The sequence below is a fragment of the Sus scrofa genome, chromosome 5 (assembly GCF_000003025.6).
Source record: "Sus scrofa isolate TJ Tabasco breed Duroc chromosome 5, Sscrofa11.1, whole genome shotgun sequence".
Taxonomy (NCBI): Eukaryota; Metazoa; Chordata; class Mammalia; order Artiodactyla; family Suidae; genus Sus; species Sus scrofa.
The window spans coordinates 93012037-93033567 of record NC_010447.5 but is presented as its reverse complement, the minus strand read 5'-3'; the positions used below and the strand labels follow the sequence as shown (position 1 = coordinate 93033567).

The 21531-nt window shown below is 40.5% G+C and overlaps 1 protein-coding gene across 9 annotated transcripts in view; it reads right to left on the bottom strand.

Moving 5' to 3' along the window:
- Positions 1–21531, bottom strand: part of ATP2B1 (ATPase plasma membrane Ca2+ transporting 1) — a 125719-nt gene that overhangs the window by 27839 nt on the left and 76349 nt on the right. For all 9 annotated transcript variants that reach the window (XR_002343820.1, XM_021091178.1, XM_021091176.1 and 6 more), the window contains 9 exon segments: positions 20551–20805; positions 20340–20465; positions 15486–15626; positions 13653–13691; positions 12355–12516; positions 10699–10913; positions 7859–8101; positions 6086–6327; positions 2804–3041 (listed from right to left, as the gene is read on the bottom strand). Coding sequence is in view for 8 of the 9 variants with exons in the window: in XM_021091178.1 (XP_020946837.1) it covers positions 2804–3041; positions 6086–6327; positions 7859–8101; positions 10699–10913; positions 12355–12516; positions 13653–13691; positions 15486–15626; positions 20340–20465; positions 20551–20805 (1661 nt within the window). In the remaining variant the exon portion in view is untranslated.

Here is a 21531-nt window from a genome sequence, read left to right as displayed (position 1 = left end):
CTGGTCTTGGTTAAACCTATGTGGCAAATAATATTTATGAAAGTAAATTAAATGTATTAATGGTCCACTAACCACCGAACACTTCTACTTAAAATTCACAAACTACTTCCACCGTTACAGGTGCCCTGAAGAGAAGCCAAGCATTCTGTTCAAGTATCTATGCATATGCGATAAAGCTGGATTTATACTAGATACCTAGTTAATCAAGATTCTCTACACCAAAGCTGTACCATCCAGAATACCCACTCGGGAAAGCTACCTCTTACTGCACTGTCTTGTTTTTGTAGAAAGTACTCATCTGATTTTGTGATAGTGAAGAAATTAATTGCCACTTACATGTTTAAAAAAAGACAAAACTGTCCATCAACCTTAATGCCAAAAACACAATAAAGCAATACATTTTCCAAAGGACACAGCTGAAGACATCCTGATTTAATATTATACTTGGGTACGATTTAAGCCATAAATCAGTGGCTAAAACTCTGAATGGTCCTCCTTGGACCAAAGGTTGGCAAACATCCACCTGAATGTTTCAGAGGCATTTGAAACTCCAGAACCCAAACTGAATTTATCTTGATCTCTAAATAGGCAGCTTCTTCTGAGTCTCTCATTACACTGGGAATGCCATCCTCGAGCCATTCAGTTATGCAAGCTGGAGACCGAGTTCCACTCCTCCAGCGGAGATCTAACTGTGGCGGTGTCTCAGTTCTCGGCTTGCTTCTGCAGCGACACACTTTCCTCAAGACACCTCCTCCAGCTTCACGTGTGCATTCTCCACGCTACACCACTTTCAAGCGCCCCGGTTCAACGGCCGACTTGACATCTATTTTGGATGTTTCGGCTACCTCAACCATGTCAAAAAGCGTATATCCAAACCCAATATATTCGATCCCGTTGTTCCACCTCCATTTATTTTTAAATTTATACCCTTCTTTCCATCTTCCCTGCCACGACTGTAGTTCGAAGCCATGGTCATCTCTTCCCTGGGATCACTGCAATAATCCTACAGCTTCTACTCCTCTTTCTAATTCTTTTTGTACACACTATCCCAAAATACTATTTTAACAACATGAATCACGTCACTTCCCAGACGGAATTTCGTCAACTACTTCCTACTGAATTTCAGAAGAAAATTCAGAGCCCTTATTGCCTAGGAAAGCCAAAGATACTCTGCCTTTTCTTGTCCAACTTACAGCCACACTGGCCTCCTTTCCGTCTCGGAAACAGCTAAATACTTTCTCACCTTAAGGCTCCTGCATTTTTTTGTTCCATTTGCCTGGAACACTCCTCCTGCAGCTATTTACATGGCTGGTTCACTCTCAGCCATGAGATCGCAGCTCAAATGTTATATGCTCAGAGATCCTTAACGCAGCCTTTCTGTGTTACCTTTACTTTGCCACCCTGTGCATACCCTTGATAGCCCTTTTCACACTTGCGGTTGTCATATCTGATTCCCTCAACCCACCCCCATGCCAACCAGAACATAAGGTCTACGAGGGCAGGACCAAGTCTTGCTCCTCACAGAATGGATTTCCCCTTGGCGTGCTGCCCATGCATCTACCATTTATTTTGTTTCTCTGTTGTTTACTTCTCTGGAATATAAATGTCATAATTACTGTATTTATCGCCGTATTTCCAGTTTCCTAGAAGAGTGCCTGGTACCACACAGTGAGTGTTGAATCCATCAGTTGATGATGATCACTGAACAAAAGCAGCTTCTGCTTTTGTGCTTTATTCACGTTGCTTCTTCGCTCACCATGTGCTTACTCCTTTCCCTCTTGGTCCAGCTAAACACCTCCTCATCCTTTACGTCTCACATCAGGTAACTAACCTCCAAGAAGTCGTACTTACTGACCCCTCTAGTGGCGAACACAGCCCAGTGTCTCACACAAAGCTGGGTTTGAACACACTAGCTCTAGAGTGTGTTATGCACACCTCGTTTTTTTGTTTTTGTTTTTTCCTTTTTCAAATGAGTGATAATACTTTTAACTTAGACACGAATGTTAAATAATACATGTGAAGCACTTGACATAACATCTGGCACACAGTAACTCAAAAAAAAAAAAAAGATTCATCACTTTAGACTAGGTTGGGGGCTCATGGTCTGTGCTCATGTAACAGCCCTGCCCATGTATCTATGTACTAACATCCTGGTTATCATCAGGTGCTTGTTTATCCTCACCCAGGATAGGGACGTCAAGGCCAGGACCAGACCTCAAAGATCTTTATGTCTCTACCACCTTAGTATAGTGCCTGGTACCAGGAGTTGCTCGATAAACTTAAAAAGGAAAAAAGATTGAAAGAAAAGCAAAGTCTAGAGCTGCAGACTGTCCAATATGATAGCGAGATATTTAAACATAAATTTTAAAAAATTGTTTTCATTCACTTTTTCAGTTACACTAGGCACACCTCAAGAACTCAGCAGTCTTAGGTTTGGTTACTAAACTGAACCCATAAAACAATTCCATGGTTGCAGAAAAGTTCTAGTGACAGTGCTGGAGAAACTATGAAAACAAGTAACTTAATGGCTTTTACTATATAATTTAATGTAAATATCCGTTGAAAAACCTACCCAGTTGAAGGCACTGTGTTAGGTTGCAGTGCTATAAACACGTAGGATCTCAGAGAGAAGATATCTAACTACAAACCATACAAAGGTAGCACATGCATAACAAGCACTATTATGTCACTCATCTTGGATTCACACAGGAAAGCAATAAAATCACAAACACTAGGCATTTTACTAGAAAACTGGTTATAGTTAGTGCCTTCTGCACATGCAGAACACAGAATGTTTCACCACCTCAGGTCTCACAGGATCTTCAATCCCCACAACAGCAATGCATGTAAGGCCGGTGACAATATCATTTTCATTATCCCACTCTGGTTCTGGTTCTCCTGCTGGGAAATCTCTGAATGCAAGACATATGGTTCTCAGGCCTTCTGATGCCATCGGTTCAATCACAGTTTTTACAATATCATCTCGGTCCCTTGGTCTGAATACTTTTGCCTCACCATTAGCACTCAAGATTTTGAAACACCTATAAGGAAATGTTGAATCCAAACATCAATAATTAACAAAAATCACGGTTAATGCCATTTAAGTGAAGTGGAAGGGCTAGAAAGCATGGAATCTGATATCTGGAATTCAAAGAATTACATATGTTGTGTTTTCACAGACTGAACTTGTATTCACTTTCCACCCTCCTCTTTAAAAAGCACAGTTCTCTTTTTATAGTTCTCCTGCGATCATTCTCCATTTAATCAGTGACTCTGGATATTCTCTAAACCTTCTCTTTCAGAAATGTAGAGCTTTTAAACGGTCACCAAAAAATTCCTAGTGGCAGAGAAGAATAAACTATACACCTCTCCATTCTGGTACAGAATTATAGATAATTTTAATTAATACAAAATTTCCAAATAGTTCCTTCTTTTCAAGTAAAAAAGCCAAGTTCAATCAACCCCTTACCTGAGACGTTGTTTCATCACCTATATTGTTTTAACCATGAAAGAAAAAAAAAATAACTTATTGTTAAAACAAGCATTCTATTAGAATGAGAGAAATAATGCCAAAAGTTTTATTTTCAGTGAAACTAACTACAATCTTTTAACGAAGTAGCAAATAAAAGTTACACTGTATACTTCCCTATTTAAAGTTTATTTTTCACACTGCCTCTCTCTGTTCCTCTCCCATGATGCCACTGCCTCTTGCTTCTAGGCAGCTGATTCCCAAACTTCCATCTTCTGCTTTGTTTTCCAAAGCTTTCCATCCCTGTTGAAGAGTCCACTCAGATGTTGTACCAGTACCTTAAACCTGCTGCATGCCAGACTAAAGGCTGCCTCCTGTGTAGCAGATATGAGTATTACTCCCAATCATTTCACTATTAAGTCTAAAATCTCACTTGAGTACTTCCTTTCTCTTCATCATCTCTACAGTATTAGCTTCTAAGTCCTATGTCTGTGTCCTGTGAACAGTTTTCTGAATGTTTCCTTTCTCTACTTTCTACTCCCCCTGCTACTCTACTGCCTTCTTCTGGCTTTTACTGCCAGCCACAGCGGGTTTTTTTGTTGTTGATGTTGTTTCTGTTTTTGTTTTGTTTTGTTTTAAAGGGCAATACCCACAGCATATGGAAGTTCCCAGGCTAGGGGTTAAACTGGAGCTGCAGCTGCAGGCCTACACTATAGCCACAGCAATACCAGATCCAAGCTACATTTGCAACCCATGCCGCAGCTTGTGGCAAAGCCAGACCCTTAACCCACTGAGTGAGGCCAGGGATTGAACCTGCATCCTCTTGGATACTAGTCCGGTGTTTAACCCACTGAGCCACAAGGAGAACACCTCAATCTACAGCTATCCTTAGCGCCTTTTAACTGATATCGCTCTCCACTCCCCATCCTTTCTCTCCCTCCGACCGACTTTATTCCCTGATGCAAGAACTCTCCTCATTCCCACAGCCTGCTCATTCTACTACCTGATGAAAAAAATTCTTCAGTTGTATTATCTGGCTTCCCAATCTGTTTTAACTTAGCCCAACATTTAAGTGCCTCCACAACACAATGTAAATTTCACTGTGGAGGGAGTTACTGTGTACTCACTATGTATCAGATTCCACGCTAGATGTTTTATGTGCATTATTACTGTTTCAGTGTTGATGGACATTGTCCTCTTTCTCAGTGAAGGAAAATGAAGCTAAAGGAAGAATCTGTCCCCAAATCCCAAAGCTACTTCGTGGCAGAAAAGCCAAAGTCCCACTGTTTTGATTTAAAAAATCTCCCCACACCATTGGCCTGCTACCCAGCAAGCCATGGATGCAAGATTTCTAACATTTCACACTGAAATCAGATAACCAAGCATATTTGCAAGGAAGAAGGATGTCCCACGTGCCACAAAAGCCCATCACTACTCGGCTGAACTACACCACTACCTCCTTCCTCAACACGGCCTGCATATTCCCTCTTCCCTCCCTCAGATGTGGCTTCCTTCACCTTGACCTTCTTCCTTCATGGCAGAACCCGTCTTAAAGGTTACATCCTTCACCGTATGACCTTTCACCTTAGAATCTTGTGTACATGTGTCACATACTCTATTTTCATTTATTTATACACTTATCTCTTAAACCTGTTAGATTATAATCTGTCAAGTGTTGTTAAGATAAAACTAGATTATAATCCACATATAAGCAAATTAAGACTAAAAGTATTTTATTTAAAAAAATTTTTTCTTTTTGGTTGCACACATGGCATATGGACATTCCTGGGCCAGGGAATGAACCTGTGACACAGCAATGACCTAAGCCACTGCAGTGACAATGCTGGATCCTAAACCCGCTGCGCCACAAGAAAACTCCAGAAATATTTTAAATATGACAATTTCAAGTGGTCCTAATTTTCCAAAAATGCTCTTAATTTTTTTTAACGAGTTTTCTACTTCTCTAATGGAATTTTTAAAAAGTAAGATAAATACAACACCTGTAATAACAGATAAGCATTAAGGAAATAATACATAGACATGTGATGTCAAAATTGAAGCTACAAGTCTGTACAAGGACAGTACAAAAGCAAGATTACCACTGAGAATGACTGCAGATACTTAAATACAACACTGCAGCAGCATAAATATGATAAAACCTCACTCTGATATAAAGAGAGTACTCTTAAGATCTAGTTTTATTGCTTCGCTGCTCTAAAAACTAATCTATAATTCATTCATCACTATCTGTAACAGTGTTGAAAACAAACGTGAATTTTTCTCTCCAGGAGGCTTTTATTTTTCATGACCCTATATAATAATGGAGTCAACATGTCTAAAAACAAATATCCAAATTCATTTCATTAAACCTACCAGACAATGTAATGGGCTTATTTTCTTTGTAGCAAAACACTAAGAAATAAAATAAGCTGGAATGTGAAAATGGCAGAATACTCTGAGCCAAGATCTGGGTACTTTAAAGACATCCTAAAAACTCCAAGATCTTAGCAAATGCCTGATGTGCACAAAAAGAAAACGGCAACAATAACAACACAGTAAGTATTCCACACAGAGACCACAGTTAGCAACTTATTCAGCTAAGCATTCTCCTCTTACTTTTTCAGAATTATCTCAGAGGCACCCTTGCTGAATATTCGGTAACTTCCATCTGAATTTTTCAGGACAGTGCTCATGGACTTCCTAACAGAATTGAAGGTGTAGACTTTGTACAGTGCTTCTTCTGGTATTTCATTTCTAACATCTTGATAATCCCGTTTTAAATCCAAAAGAAGTCCCAACAAGGCACATTCAGTTTTATTACCAACATGACGAGGTAATCCACCCTCTTTCTCCGGTGGCTACAAGAGAAAAAGGTTGAGAGACGGGTATCATCTTGTTTCTCTACAACAGTGTAGTTTAGAATGCTAAAACACAAGCATAGAGGACACTTCCATTAGCATCAGCGTTTCAAAGAGGGGCAGTGAAAAGGTGAGGCAGAAAGAGGCTGTGGGGCAAAATGACATGGGTTCCAATCTCAGCCCTGCCAGTTACTAGCTGTGTGAACTTTTGGCAAATTACCCAACTTCTGTGGTCCTTGGCTTCAGCATCTGGAAAATAGGAGCACTTATGAACCAAGAATTAAATAAGACACGTAAAGTTAAAGGTGTTTCCTGACACATGTGGGACTTAATTTTAATTCCTTTCCTTTTCTCTTTCTGTTTTCTTAGAAGGTTTATATTGAATAACTTAAATCTACTTTACCACTTTTTAAGGCTCAAAATAAAAATATGTGCATTAAAATAAAGCACTGTTGCCTTAAATATATATAAAAATTTTATTTCCTTCTTGGCATCTTTACAAATACGTCCTTATGTAATCATGACCATAGCATTAGGGCAGATGTAACCATCTCAACAACTGAAGAAAGTAAAGCTCAGAATTTCAGCTGGTAAAAGGCAAAGCTAGACCGAGAATCAAGATCTCATCTTTCCAGTCCAATAATCTAATTCTTGCAATACTAATTTTGTTTATGGTTTTCATCCATAAATCACTAGAACACATAGCAATCAAACAATTTTATGCTTTGTTATAAATATGACTTCAAAAACTTGCAAAGTTAAAAAATATCTTCTTCTAAGGTAGCACAAGTCTAGAATTATTTTACTGAGTTAGTCCCAAAAGATTTTAGGATCTACTGAGAAACCAAAGAGAGCATACAGCAAGCATATAGAGAACCTATTATTTGAAGTTGAAATCTAGTTTCAAAACTTTCGCTAGTAACTTGAGAGTTGACTTTCTATAGTAAGATAGCCTAGTCTTTCATAAATGGCAAAGTAAGAATTTAAAATTAAGAACTTGTTCTAGTTATAAGGCTCAAGAATTTAACACAAGAAACTCAAAATACAAGAAGAGAAAGATACAAGTAAACAAAATGTTTATATTTATTGATCAAATGTCCTTACTAGTAACACAAAATGCATCCAAAGAAACAGTATATGGACATATTCCTTCTTTAAATTTAGCACAATTCAATTTCTTCAATTTATAGATAGTAATGATAGGCCTTAATAACTACATACAGGAGTTCCTGTTGTGGCTCAGCAGGTTAATGAACCTGACTAGTACCCATGAGGATGCAGGATGCTCAGTGGGTTAAGGATTAGATGTTGCCATGAATTGTGGTGTAGGTCACAGATATGGGTCAGATCCCGCATTGCTGTGGCTGTGGTGCAGGCCGGCAGCTGCAGTTCTGATCTGACCCTTAGCCTGGGAACTTCCAAAATGTCATAGGTGTGCACCCCCCACCCCCAAAAAAGAGCTACATAAGTCTAATTATTACAAACTAAAATATTATTTTCATATATGAAGTAATTGTTAAAGAAACCTTACCAATATTTTTGATGTATAAGCACAATTCACAGAAATTCCTGTTACGAGATAGGATAAAATATTTGGTGGAATAGCTTCTGGTTCAGGAATCTTTTTATAATGTTTTTCATTTATGTAGGCTTGAACAACTGTCATCCTGTTCATTGTCAATGTTCCTGTTTTATCTGAACAAATAGCTGTAGCATTTCCCATGGTTTCACAAGCATCCAGATGCCTTACTAAATTATTATCTTTCATCATTTTCTACAGTGACAAAAAAAAAAAATGTAGTTAGGCTACCCATAAAACCAATGACCTCATTATATTATAATGATTATAAACTGCTCTAAAATCAGAACTAAAACTCCCAACTTTACATGGATACATAGTCTAAAGCACCAATTTAATACTGGAAGAATTTAGGAGATCTGACCTATTCAAATAAGCTAGAGAATAACAGCTTCCTGTGGGTTTGATCACTTTCCAACTACATAACAAATCTAGTAAATGAATACAGATACCCATATGCAAACCATGCTGACTACATGCCTCCAACGGCTTCTGCAAAGTGTCCTCAAACGACAGGGGCAATGACAATTTGCAGCACAGAGGAGGTACTTACCGCCACGTAAGAATACATTACGTGTCAGGGTTAAGTCTCCATATTAAGTGGAAAATAAAAGATTCTTACATCAATCATCACCAAGTAGAAAGTAGCTTTTATCAGTTAAAATATAGAGAGAGCTTGTGGGCCTGTTGCTGCCTGATTTTTTTTTTTTTTTTTTTGGATTCTGGTGGATTGAGGTAACATGTCAAACCTAGAAAGGGTCATTTTTATCGTCTCCATAAACTGGTACACTTGGTAGTCTCATCCTCAGGACCATTCCTTCCTCTGATTTATAAGCAAAAGACAGTTTCTAAAAATAAATAAGAGTTTCACCGTAGCTCCAAAAGGCATTTAGGTTAAAGTGCTTGATAACTGATTCTTAAAACATACCTGGAATGGGTTTAAAATTGCGTAGAGTTATTTTACAAAGTATGTTCTGTGACTACTAAAGTGCAAGATCCTGTAAAAAAACTGGTTCCTTGAAGAAATAAGTACGGGAAAGGAAGATTACTGTGATTTGCATTAATACTAAAGATTACAAGAAAGAAGTTCTGCAGTAAAGAAAATGTGTTCAGTTTTGCAAAAAGCGAAGAGAGGAGCCATAAGGACTATACCTCAGTGAGGAAAAACAAGTAACTTGTAATATTTTGGCTAAATAAACACTTAATAAAAGATAAAAGCTTAAAAAAATGCTCCTATTCATTTTCTATCAAAGAAACTCAAATCAATCCTGTCCATATCTTTTTGATCAACTGAAAAATTAATATCATTAATTTTATTCAAAGTGAACTAATGATGGTATTCATAAAATGATTTTATCAATGTGCCTAAAACTTAGGTTTACCCCAATTACTGCTAATTATTTTAAAACATCAAAAAAAAAAGGACAAATAGAGGAGTTCCTGCTGTGGCTCAGTGAGCTCAGGACCCGACTGTAGCAGCTTTGGTCACTGTGGAGGTTCAGGTTCAATCCTCAGCCCTGCACAGTGGGTTAAGGTTCCAGCACTGCCACAGCTTAGGCTCAGATGCAATCCCTGGCCCGGGAACTTCCATGGGCTGTGGATGCAGTCAAAAACAAGAAAAAAAGGGACAAACAGATGATGAGACTGATTTCATTATACTCTGATATATTTGCCACCATATTTTTGAAACAAAAGATGTACAAGGTGTGAAAAGATTAAGGAAAAAATATCCTTCTCCTGGCAAGTCTATTGAAAGTTCTCAGGAACACTGTATAAGAGGAGAGTGCGAGAGCAGAAACTCCGACTAAGCGCTTTGTATTGCTCTCCGTCAGCAACACTACTTAAGGAGAAATACGAAGGAACACTAGAAAACTGACAAGAGTCCTATTCTCTCATTAGGCAGAGTTTTATATGTGAAGCCATTTTGAAAGATCAAAACTATCCACGCTAAACTTTTTAAATCCAATTCACCTTTTCTACCTAAGATATAAGATTGATAAAAATTAGTAACCTTCAACTAAAACATTCCTTTAGGTAAACAGCAGTTTGCAAAGCCATCCAAGCTAATTTTTTTGGCACTCTACCTGGAGACTGAGAAGGCCCGAGCTACTGTAAATAGAGTGGAGGGAGAAGGTGATGTTTGAAGAGATTGGAAAAAGTCAGAGAGCAGATGTTTCAGCGGAAGGAACACATGGGCCCTGAGGTGAGAACGGGGTCGGGGTACCGGAGAACCAGCCGGAAGGCGGTGAAGCTGGTCCAGAGTTGGGGAGAGTCGGGGGGGGGGGGTGCACCCAGCGAGGAACGTGAGGGACAAGTCGGGCTGGGCCCAGCGGGCCGCAGCAAGGAGCCCTGGACTTCATTCCGAGTCAGATGAGACGTCCCTGGAGGGCTCGAGGCTGCCCGCCGGGTGAAGGCGGGAGCGAGCGGTCACGCGGGTCCAAGTGCAGAAGCGAGGAGGCCGCAGACGCTGGACCCGCGGCGCTCCCTGCTCCAGCCGCACAGGGAAACGACACCATGGGAAACGGGAAGGGACAGGAGGACACAAACTGCCCCAGCAAGAACACGAAGTGAGAACCTTCCCGGCAGTTGGCGGGGTGTCCGGGCCGCCCTCCCGGGACGGTTAGGTCTCCGCGCAGAGCTCTCCAACCGCAGGGGGGGAGGGACCCAGCGACTGCACTTGACAGCAAACCGTGTCAATTTACGGCAATCCAGCTGCAGCACCTGAGGGGAGAGGGTGAGCCGTGGTGCCTTCTCCGCACCTGCGGACGTCTCCTGGACTGTCTGCCACTTACCTTGACCGAGTACGCCAGTGAGATGGTGACGGCAAGGGGGAGACCCTCTGGCACCGCTACCACTAAAACCGTAACTCCAATAATGAAGAACTTGACAAAATATTGTATGTAGATGGGTGTGCACTCAGCAAGCCACGGTCTCTTCTGAACCCAGAATGTATCAATGACAAAATACAGTACGAGAATGATAACTGTGATGGCAGACATCAACAGACCTTTCGGCACCGAAAAAGAAGGAAAACGTAATTATTAAATACTCCAGACATGACGCCCTCTCCGTTACGTATCAGCCACTGGAAGAATTATAACTGCTTAGGCAATATCTATTTTAATTTCTCTGAGAAACTGTTCCCTCCTTTTTTGGCACCTAACTCATCACTTGACATTGTCAGATTTAATTTCTTCTTCCAAGTTGTCCCCAGGAGAAATGGGAAAAAAGCATTTATGATTCTTAGTTATATCTTAGGCCTTCTACCAAATCTGAGACAAAATAATGGCCGACGACAAGGAAACACCCAAGCCTTGGTGCTTTACATGTGGACGAGCGGCCTGATGATAAAAAAAGAAGCTGATACGAGTCTGATCAATGGGGAAATCCGGAATTAAATATTTAACCCTATGTTTTTAATGAAAAAACACCAATTACTGAAATAATTTCTTAACTTTTTTTCATGCTACTGCTTTCTTAGAAAACCCAGAGTTCATCATGTCTTACAAACCATTACCTTTCTATTTTGTGGGACAGTTAGTCCTTCCACATGAGTATCACGAAATAAGGAAGAGCGACATGTCTGGGTCTAATAACCCAATCCAATGTCTACGAAAACACCATCCTCATGCTACATCCACCCGTTTCCCCAACACTCTGAGTCAGTATTACCATTTGGTTACATATTACAAAAAGCAAACATTTGCTATGAGATAATAAGCTTCCTGGGCACAGAAGCAAAAACAAACTTTTTTCAACATCCTCCTAAGAAGTCACGGAATGAGGCCAGGTAAGTGACTGCAGTAACTTGTGCTGATTTAGCCACACAAAGAGGAAACTGTTGAAGGGCAGGCTCTGCTTCTAGCCAGAGTTGTGCTTTTCCCCCCGCCTACAGAATGGCTCTCTGAACAGGTGTTTTCTAGTGGTGGTTGCAATTTATCACTTTAGCCTCACCAGGAGGATGCTCTAACTAACCCATTCAATTTAAGCAAAGCACAACTTTAAGAAAAACATGTTCCTAAATTTTTCTTTGTCATAGTCAGTAGAAAAATTAGGAAATGTGGGATGAAATTTCTTTTTTTACAACTATGGTTAGGTAGTCTTTACAGAGTAACCTCACAACAAACCCTCTCTTGCTCCCAGAAATTCAGAGAAGAGCAAATGGGCTTGTGAACTGGGCTCCGACCCTAACCCGACCACTTACTTAGCAGCCAGTCTGCAGAGGACACTCCCTCTGCGTAAAGTGAGGAGAACAGATTCCAAGCCGCAAAATATTATGAGGATCTACCGTAACTCAAAGGGCCTGGAACATGGTAGATAAAGCTGAAAATATTTAATTCCCCTTCTACTCACAAAGCAATGACTTTCATTCTTAAGTGTGTCAAAAGATGGTATTTTAAACAGAAAGCATATGTTACAACAAAACATCTTATTGTCTCTTATCATACCTGCTTTGCCAATCTGAACAGCCAGCTTTGTCAGTTTCCCCTGTAAAACAGATTTCTCCTTTTTTGGCAAGTTTGCTTTCTTTTTGTCTTTTTCATCACCATCTCCACCTTCTTCACTCTTCAAAGGCTGCATTTCCATGGCTGCACCATCCTGGGCTTTTGCTACATGGAAGAACATATGAAAATGTCACTACATTTTAAAGGCACATATACCGGTTAACATTTTCAAGCAATTTGTAAAAGACAAAGATCAATTTCTTACAGAAACACACAAAAAATGTAAATATTCAGCTTTGTGCCTGTGTCTGTGTCTACCCTGAGAAAATAAGACAACAGTGACACGAGGTTTTGAAACTTTGTACCAGCTGAGAATCCTGTGCTAGGAAACAGGCATGAGGCTTAAGAAGAAATACAGGGTCCTAAAAGTCAGAGCTAAATACCAAATCACTTCTCTTCCCGTGTGTTGCGCCAGGTAATGAGACTCATTGCAAACACCCTAAATCCCTCCCGTGTAAGTTAAGACCATAATGTCGAACGTGATATGTGTCCACACAGAGGGCTGCACATACGTTTACAGACTCTTAACCACGCAAAAAAAATTATAGTACGTGTGCTGTTTCGTATGGATTTCTGCTAGCAATCACATAGTAACCAATGATAAAATACCCAAAACATTTCTTAGTTTAAATTTACCTATATCTGGACTTTTCTAAGCTTACTACCAAAACTCATAATTAAAATCTTATTAATATTGTAAAGGCAGCATGAGTAAGGCACTGACAAAAGAGAGATTCATCCCAGTGCCATAGATGGTTGATTTTCCCTGCTAAACGGATCCTACTTTCGGATGACTCCAGTACACAGAAGATATTTTTGTTTTTGTTTGCTTGTTTTTTAAGGCTGCATCCATGGCATATGGAAGTTCCTGGGCCAGGGACTGAATCCGAGCATAGCTGTGACCCTGAGTCGTAGCTTCAGCAATGCCAGATCCTTTATTTAACCCGTTGCACCGGGCCAGGGATTGAACCTGTACCTCCACAGTGACCTGAGTTGCTGCAACCAGATTCTTAATCTACTGCGCCATGGTGGGAACTTGTGTTTGTTTCTAGTGGGGTTTTTTTTTTGGCTGTACCCATGGCATGTGGGGGTTCCCAGACCAGGGACTGAACCCATGGCACAGCTGTAACCAGAGCCACAGCAGGGACAATGCCAGAACCTTCATCCAGCTGAGCCAAAAGGGATACATTTCTGGATATAATGAGAACAAGCTAAGGATACTTTTATCCTCCTGACTTTACCTTTGTTGCGATTCTCAATAGCTCCATCTTGTTTCTTATCTGTAGGAACAAAACAAGAATTAAAGCTTTCCAAAAGAAACGAATACAGCCATGTAAAGTATGCAAGGGTAGTTCACATTTCGATAACAACTGTTGCACAATGGTGTGTGTGTGTGTGTGTGTGTGTGTGTGTACACGCATACAAACAGAGAATAAATATGGTCAAAGAGGAACAGATGCTCAGGACAGATGAGAATATACTAACGAATGTCTAGCTACTTTGAATGAACTCAAGTTTGGAGAGAGAGCAGATAGTCACATCCCAGACCACGAAGGGAACGGAAACAGATTACCTTGAATTATATTAATATATAGTATTAATTCATTCAAGGGAATGGGAGAAGTAGTGGGAGTCCACGGATGGAAAGATGGTGTCTCCCGTTACACACACACACACACACACACACACACACAGAGGCATCCAAGAATCAAAAATAATGGACAGTAAGTTAGATGCTAATTCCTGCAAATGTACTTGACTGGATTAATACAAACAGGTGTATAAGACCTTAGAAAAAGGGGTGCTTACTGGGGAAGAAACTGCGGGGTCAGTAAAAAGTAAGGTCATGATGCACACTTCCCTTTCTTTTTTAATAGGGTCTGATGACCTCTGTCTCCTAGAAATTAGGGTGCAACATAGGGTATGGTTAAGAGCACAGATCCTTGAGCCGGACAAGTGGGTTAGATCTGCCACTTCCTAGAGCTCTGACCTGGAGCAAGTTATGCAACCTCTATAAGGCCCAGTTTACTCATCAGTAAAAACGTTTTCTTTTTGGTATAGTTGGAAAGATTACTGAGATAATGCATATAAAGAAGTCAATAAATGGTATCATCACTATTGGTTTTCAAACTGACTTCCATTCTGTCTTAAGAAACTTTAAGGTGGCACCTAAATATTAAAAACACTGCTGTAGTTATAGCAAGCCAAGACTGCAGCAAGGCATTTATTTTAAAAGATCTCAAAATACTTCTGTGTGTGAGAGACATATGGGCTGACTAGCCTAAGTAAAATTAAATAAATCTAAGTGGTTAAACCACAGTAAACTGATATCATCCTAAAAGGACCAAAACTCTGGAGGAGTGATCCCCAATGAGAGAAAAGGGTGATACCGCAGATGCTTAAAAGAAAAACCGACATATTCCCCAACTAAGTGATTCTGAACTATTTCCCTATGATCTTATAAGCGTCTCTGTGGTAAACTATGGTTCTCAAGTTTGCGGATGATAGATCCCTTAGAAGGACAGCAGATACAATGGATCAAGATTAAAAGTTTAAAGCCTTGCTATCGAAAGATAGGCTGAATATAAAAGAAAAACATACAAGGTGTCAAAGTGAAGTCTTGATTTTATGTCATAAGTACAGACTGGTAAATGTGAATAGCAGAAAACCTGAAAAGATTAAAAGCTCAATGAGGCCAAAGTGTGAAATGTCTGACAGATAAAGCTACTACTAAAGTAGCAGGAAAAATAAGCAAATAGGAAGTGAGAGTGTAATTCATTCTGCTGGTCAAATGACAGTGAGAATTAATCAAGGAGCTGCTGAATTTGTCTAGCGACGGTAAACAGGACTGATGGCTTCATCGAGCCCTTCAGAGACTATTAAGTCTTCAAACAAACAAACAAAAAACGCTCTATCAATTGCGCAACTCGCAAGTACTATGTTGGGTAATTTGTTTTTGTAGAACTCTTTGTATCAAAATCTGATGAAATAGTGTAATTTTTGGTACCAGTTCTTAAAATTTAGCTGCCGTATTTCCAAACACCCATCCTTATATAGCAAATTGCTATTCTTACTTTTCTTTTCCTTTTTCTTCTCATCTTTCTTCTCTTCCTCTTCACCTCCAGCTCCAAGTAAGGTAAAGATGATTCCAGTTTGAGAATTTATACCCACTGCAGTAACTACCATTCTTCCAGAGCCTTCCATTACATGAGTACCTATGGTAATAGAAACGTTGTTTTAAAAACTCAGTATAAAGCCTAAATTCTTGAGCTTAAGGTTTTAACGCTGTACTAAGTCACCTAAGTTCAAAGCTCACTCTACCGCTCATTTATCATGTGATATTGGGCAAACTACAGCATCTCAATTACTTGTCCACAAAGGGAGATAAGAGTACCCACACTCTATAAACACAAGACTCAAATTACATCTATAAGAACAAAGTGTTTGGCATATTGCCTGGAATTTTAGGGGCACCATGAAATGTCCAATATTTAAATTAAAACTGCATTGCCATTAGGGTTACTTCTCTGAGAAATACACTGCTTATAATGAAAGGGGTTTACACTGAGGTACCTGGAATGACTGGCCAATGGGGACGTACCATACAGCACACAGAACTCTACCCAATAGTGTGATAATCTATGTGGGAAAAGAAACTAATAAAACACAATGGATGTGTGTACCTGTACAACTGAATCACTCTGTTGTACAGCAGAAATTACCACAATGTTGTAAATCAACTACACTTCAATAAAACTTTAAAAAAGAAAAAAAAGAAAAGAAAAGAAACGTGCCCATAACCAAAGGATTCCACAGCAACAATTGTCCTAATCCCACACCAAATCCACAAGCTGCTCCTAACCCAGGGTCTTAGGCCAGCCCCCACTGGATTACCTCCTGGCCAGTCTCTTGTCGTTCCAATTCATCCCCAGGTAAGCTTTAACTTTCCCCAAATGTGATTTTATCGTAAGTGTCTCACGGCTCAAAAACTTCTGACTCTCTATTATCTACTAGATAAAGGACGAAGTCTTCCCTTGAATACGGAACAAACCTTTTGAGCTTTTCATCCCTGCTCTAACATGAAACTTCGTAAGAGAGAGCTGGGGAGCAGAGTCGGGAACACGGACTGAATTCTGACTCTGTCTCTCACAACAATCTTGCAGGTTGGCTGGCATAATTATTTTCGGGAAACTTGGCCAAGGTTACACCATTATTAAGTGACAAGGCAGATGCAATCCGGCTCTGTCAGAGGGCAGAGGGCATATTCTTAAGACATAACGCCGGTCGGTCTGCTTACAGCTCTTCAACGTGTACATCCAATTCTCTGCAACTTTCCCTCCCTCATTACAAGGCTTCCCAAGCCTTTGTTCTCGTATTTTTGTGGCTTTTAAGTAGCTTTCAAAACTTAACACTTTTCAAAACACTTACAGTCTTCTTTACAGGTATCGGTTACTTATTTGATCTCCTCGGGGAGGGCAGGGTCTGTAGCACCTCCCACCACGGCGTGTACCAAAGCAATGCCAAAAGGTTATTCACAAAGCAAGACTGTTAAGCCTACGTACTCGTTCTAGCACCTAAGAATTTATAATTAGTTATTAATCACTGAGTACCTTACCTAGTATGAATTTTTTAGGACTTTGATTTTTTGCTTTCAAAAAATCTATATTCTGACTCTTTCACTAATTATTAGCTTCTTTGCCAGTAAAAACGCAAGAGAAACAAGAAATGAAATGCAGGAGAGTGAAACAATATTCAATGAGCACAGACTACATGTAAAAGACTATTTGTTTCTTTTAACAATTGTGGATTTCAGCAAGTGTCAGTTTTTTAGGTTTCATTCTTCTTTACCACAGATAATCAAATGTTGGCAGTTAATATGCTCAAGTCAACAGCTTTTGTTCTGGTCATATCCCCACTGCTAACTGAATAACTGCCTTAAATATCTAAATTTAAAAAGCCAAGAACAGCAGAGAGGGATGGCATCATGAGAATAAATTTAAAAATAAATGCATTCATGTTTTTAGTACATTTTTGGAAGAGGGAAATAAATGCAGAAAAACTTTCCCACCCGTACTGTGATAAGGGACTCTAGAAAGCTATTTCGGTCTTTTCTTAAACATGGAAAATTTAGAGTCCTCTTGGTATACTTGGTGTGTCAGGAACCTGAAGTCTACCAAAACTTATCAGCCATCTCTGTTGACACAGAAAGGGACCCAGGTTCAGCTACAGGATGTCAATCTGAAGAGCTAAGCCCTGTCAAACACGCTAGACGTACATCAAAGTTGATCAGGTGTACGGGGCAGAGAGGGAAGAGGACAGCATCTCACCAAGGACTGTGGCCCAGTCAGCCTACAGCAGCTAGGTAGGACCAGCAAGCTTCCCTCTCCTTTGGAAAGATCAGAGATTTTATTTTTTTGGCTTTCTAGGGCTGCATTCACAGCATATGGGAAGTTCCCACGCTAGGGGTCGAACTGGAGCTGTAGCCACCAGCCAACGCCACAGCCAGAGCAATGCAGGATCTGAGCCGCGTCTGCAGCCGGCAGCACAGCTCATGGCAATGCTGGATCCTTAACTCACTGAACGAAGAAGCCAGGGATCAAACCCACATCCTCATGGATACTAATTGGGTTCTCTACCACTGAGTCACAATGGGAACTCCCAGATCACAGATTTTACTGGTTTACTATTAACCACAATTTCTTCTAAGTACAGCCAAGAAGAAGTAAACTAAGTATACATTAAACTTAGATACATTACACATCTAAGATAATTCTGTCTACATGGGATGAATTTCAAGGCACATTAACATAAAGAAAAACCCAAATAGAGTATGAACATTCTTAGTAGTGTAGGTCATTGAAGGTGTACAAATCTCAAGATTTTTTTCAAAGAAGTGTTAAGTCTATATTACAAGTGAAACTCTCCCTCTATTTCTAATGGCGTTTATAAATGTATATACGTGAAATTGCTCTGATTTTTAGTGGTGGGATGTTTTGCCATAAGCCTTTAGCACAGTATTTACAAATCTTAAAAAGGTAATGGTTAAACGTAGGTATGTGCCTCGAAGTTGTGATTCTAATTTAAATGACCCTTGTCACAGGTTTGACTTTGGATCCAGTAAAACCACGTACAACCAATTAGTATATAAAGTACCCAGATAAGAACTGAAAAAACCTGCCAAGTTATTAAATAGTTAAATAAGCAGAATTTCCTCACAGGGTAGGAAATGTTAGCATTCCATTAACATCTGAAAATGATAATTAAAGACAAACAGGCAACTTTTTTTTTTTTGTCTTTTTAGGGCCGCACTCACGGCATATGGAGGTTCCCTGGCTAGGAGTCCAATCAGAGCTACAGCTTCCAACCTACACCACAGCCACAGCAATGCAGGATCCGAGCCATATCGGCCACCTACACCACAGCTCACAGCAACGCTGGATCCCTAACCCACTGAGCAAGACCAGGGATTGAACCCACAACCTCATGGTTCCTAGTCAGATTCGTTTCTGCTGCTCCATGATGGGAACTCCCCAAACAGGCAACCTTTGCTTACTCCAAATGCTAGTATAATCCGATCTAATGAATACATTTAATACCATTATTTTATAATTTTCTAAGTTCTATAAAGACTACTAGAAAACTGAGTAGGAAACTGGAAATCAAAAGTCAAGGAACTGGCACACTTTTGAAGTCAAGCTGCGGTAATCTGGTTTCTTTTCATGCTGCATTTTAGAAGGTGGCTTGCAATTTTTTTTATCACCCCTTCCATTTAATTTGCAATTACCGTAGCATCTAGCTGTTACAGAAGTCTCCTGAGCAGACACCCACCCCTCCCTTATTTTTCTTTTTTCTTCTTAGGGCTGCACGCACAGCATATGGAAGTTCCCGGGCTAGGGGGAGAACTGGAAATCGCAGCTGCCGGCATACGCCAGAACCACAGCAATGCCAGAGCTGAGCCGCATCTGTGACCTACACCACAGCTCATGGCAATGCCAGATCCTTAACCGCCTGAGCAACTCCTTTTCAGAGGAGTTCTCTTTTCCATTCTCAGAATGTCCTAACCACGTGCACATGCGGCCTTGTCCAACAGACTGGGTGCTATCCTGGACCCACTTATTAAGTACATCATCTTAGGTAATTAAAGTCTCATACTCATTCCTCAGTAGTTAAATGAGGGAGTGAGTTTAAGTAAACTTTAAGGATTTTATATTTCTGTTTTTTTTTTTTTTTTTTTTTTTTTTTAAACCCTGTCCTTTGCAGACCACCACAGAGAACTCAATAATTTGTTTTAAATACATGATCAGGGAGTTTCTGTCATGGTGCAGCAGAAATGAATCCGAAGAGGAACCATGAGGTTGCGGGTTCGATCCCTGGCCTTGCTCAGTGGGTTAAGGATCCGGCGTTGCCGTGAGCTGTGGTGTAGGTCGCAGACACGGCTCGGATCTGGCGTTGCTGTGGCTCTGGCTGTGGCCGGTGGCTACAATTCCAATTAGAACCTCCATATGCTGCAGGTACAGCCCTAAAAAGACAAAAGACCAACATAAATAATCAAATAAATACAAGATCATTCCTTAATTTTATATTTCCTCACAAGTCTTAAAAATACATGTCAACACAGAAAAACAGAACAATTCAACAGAGATCATTCGGCTTACACTTTAACTTTTATCAGTATGCTAACGTTAACTAACATTGACTCTAAGGTCTTTTTTTGACTCGGGTTCCTCATTTGTAAAACACAGCTCTGGATTTAAGGATCTCTAATGTCTCTGCCAACTTACAAAAGAAAGTCTCTAGGGATTACAAGGGTAGAAACTAACATAAAATACAGAATCCTTTTCGAATTACTGGCTCTCAGGGAAACTGGTCAAGTGGTAGACAGTGGTGGAGGAGGAAAAAGTTCAAAGGTACATAGAAGAAATCGATACCTGATAAGAGTAAGGGGTCCTTATCTAAAGACTTCTTAACATGATCGGATTCCCCAGTCAACGAGCTCTCATCAATTTTAAGATCATTGCCTTGAATGAGGATTCCATCCGCCGGGAGAAGATCACCTAGAAGAAAACAACGACATGCTGACCTGTGGACAGAAGACAATCACCTCACACGACCCGAAGGCAAAGCGCCCTGTCTACTCACCGTACTTCACCTGAGCGATATCGCCAACAGTAATGTCGGCCACAGGGATCTGAATGACCTGCCCGCCCCTGATGACCGTGAACTTCTGCTCCTGCTCAATTCGACTCTGCAAGCCTCGGAACTGCTTCTCCTTACTCCAGTCATTGAAGGCGGTGACCAAGACCACGCACACCACCGACAGCAGGATCGCAGCACCTTCAATCCAACCAGTTTCACCTTCACCTTCTTCCTCCCCGACAGAGACTTCTCCACAAACTATGCGCAAAGAAAGAAAATGCTCATCGAAAGAGATTCTGAACTGACGGCAAAAGACAGAGAATCATGACGCGTGTATGCCCCACTCATTCTGCCGACAGCTCTAAACACCTTGGTGGACACGAAGCATTTCAAAACGTTGATGTTCCTTTCAAGTTCCCTGCCTCTCAAGCGTCCCATCCCGAGGGCAGCGAGGCCGTCGAGGGTACCAGGGAGGAGCGAGGACCCTGGCGAAGGCACAGTCTTGACTCTAAGGAGAGTTACTTATTTTGGAGACTCAGTTTCTTCATCTATCAAATCGGGACACCACCACTTACCCCAGAGCTGCTGTGAGGATTAAATGAGAAGCCACTTGCCAAGAAGGCAGAGCAGGGGCTGAGACATCCTTCACACGCAACCACTGCTTAGGGCTACTACATTCGACATAGAGTAGCCAAGTCATAAATGCAAAGGTACGTATGTTGTGCTAACCATGTATCCAGCTTATTTGCTACATCAGTATTACGGGAGTATGAGAAAAGCTTGGCTTTTGTAACATAAAACTTTAAGCAAAGTGCTATGTATTAACTCAACTATTTGAGCACCTAAGGTGCCAGACATTGTTTTCGAAACTAAGGCTGTAACGGTGACCATGACACCTTAGTTCTTGCAGCTCAGGGAACCCATCTCAGTTTGGTAGGTGTGGATGGTATATGAAGAATTCATAGAATAAAACACAAATGGTGG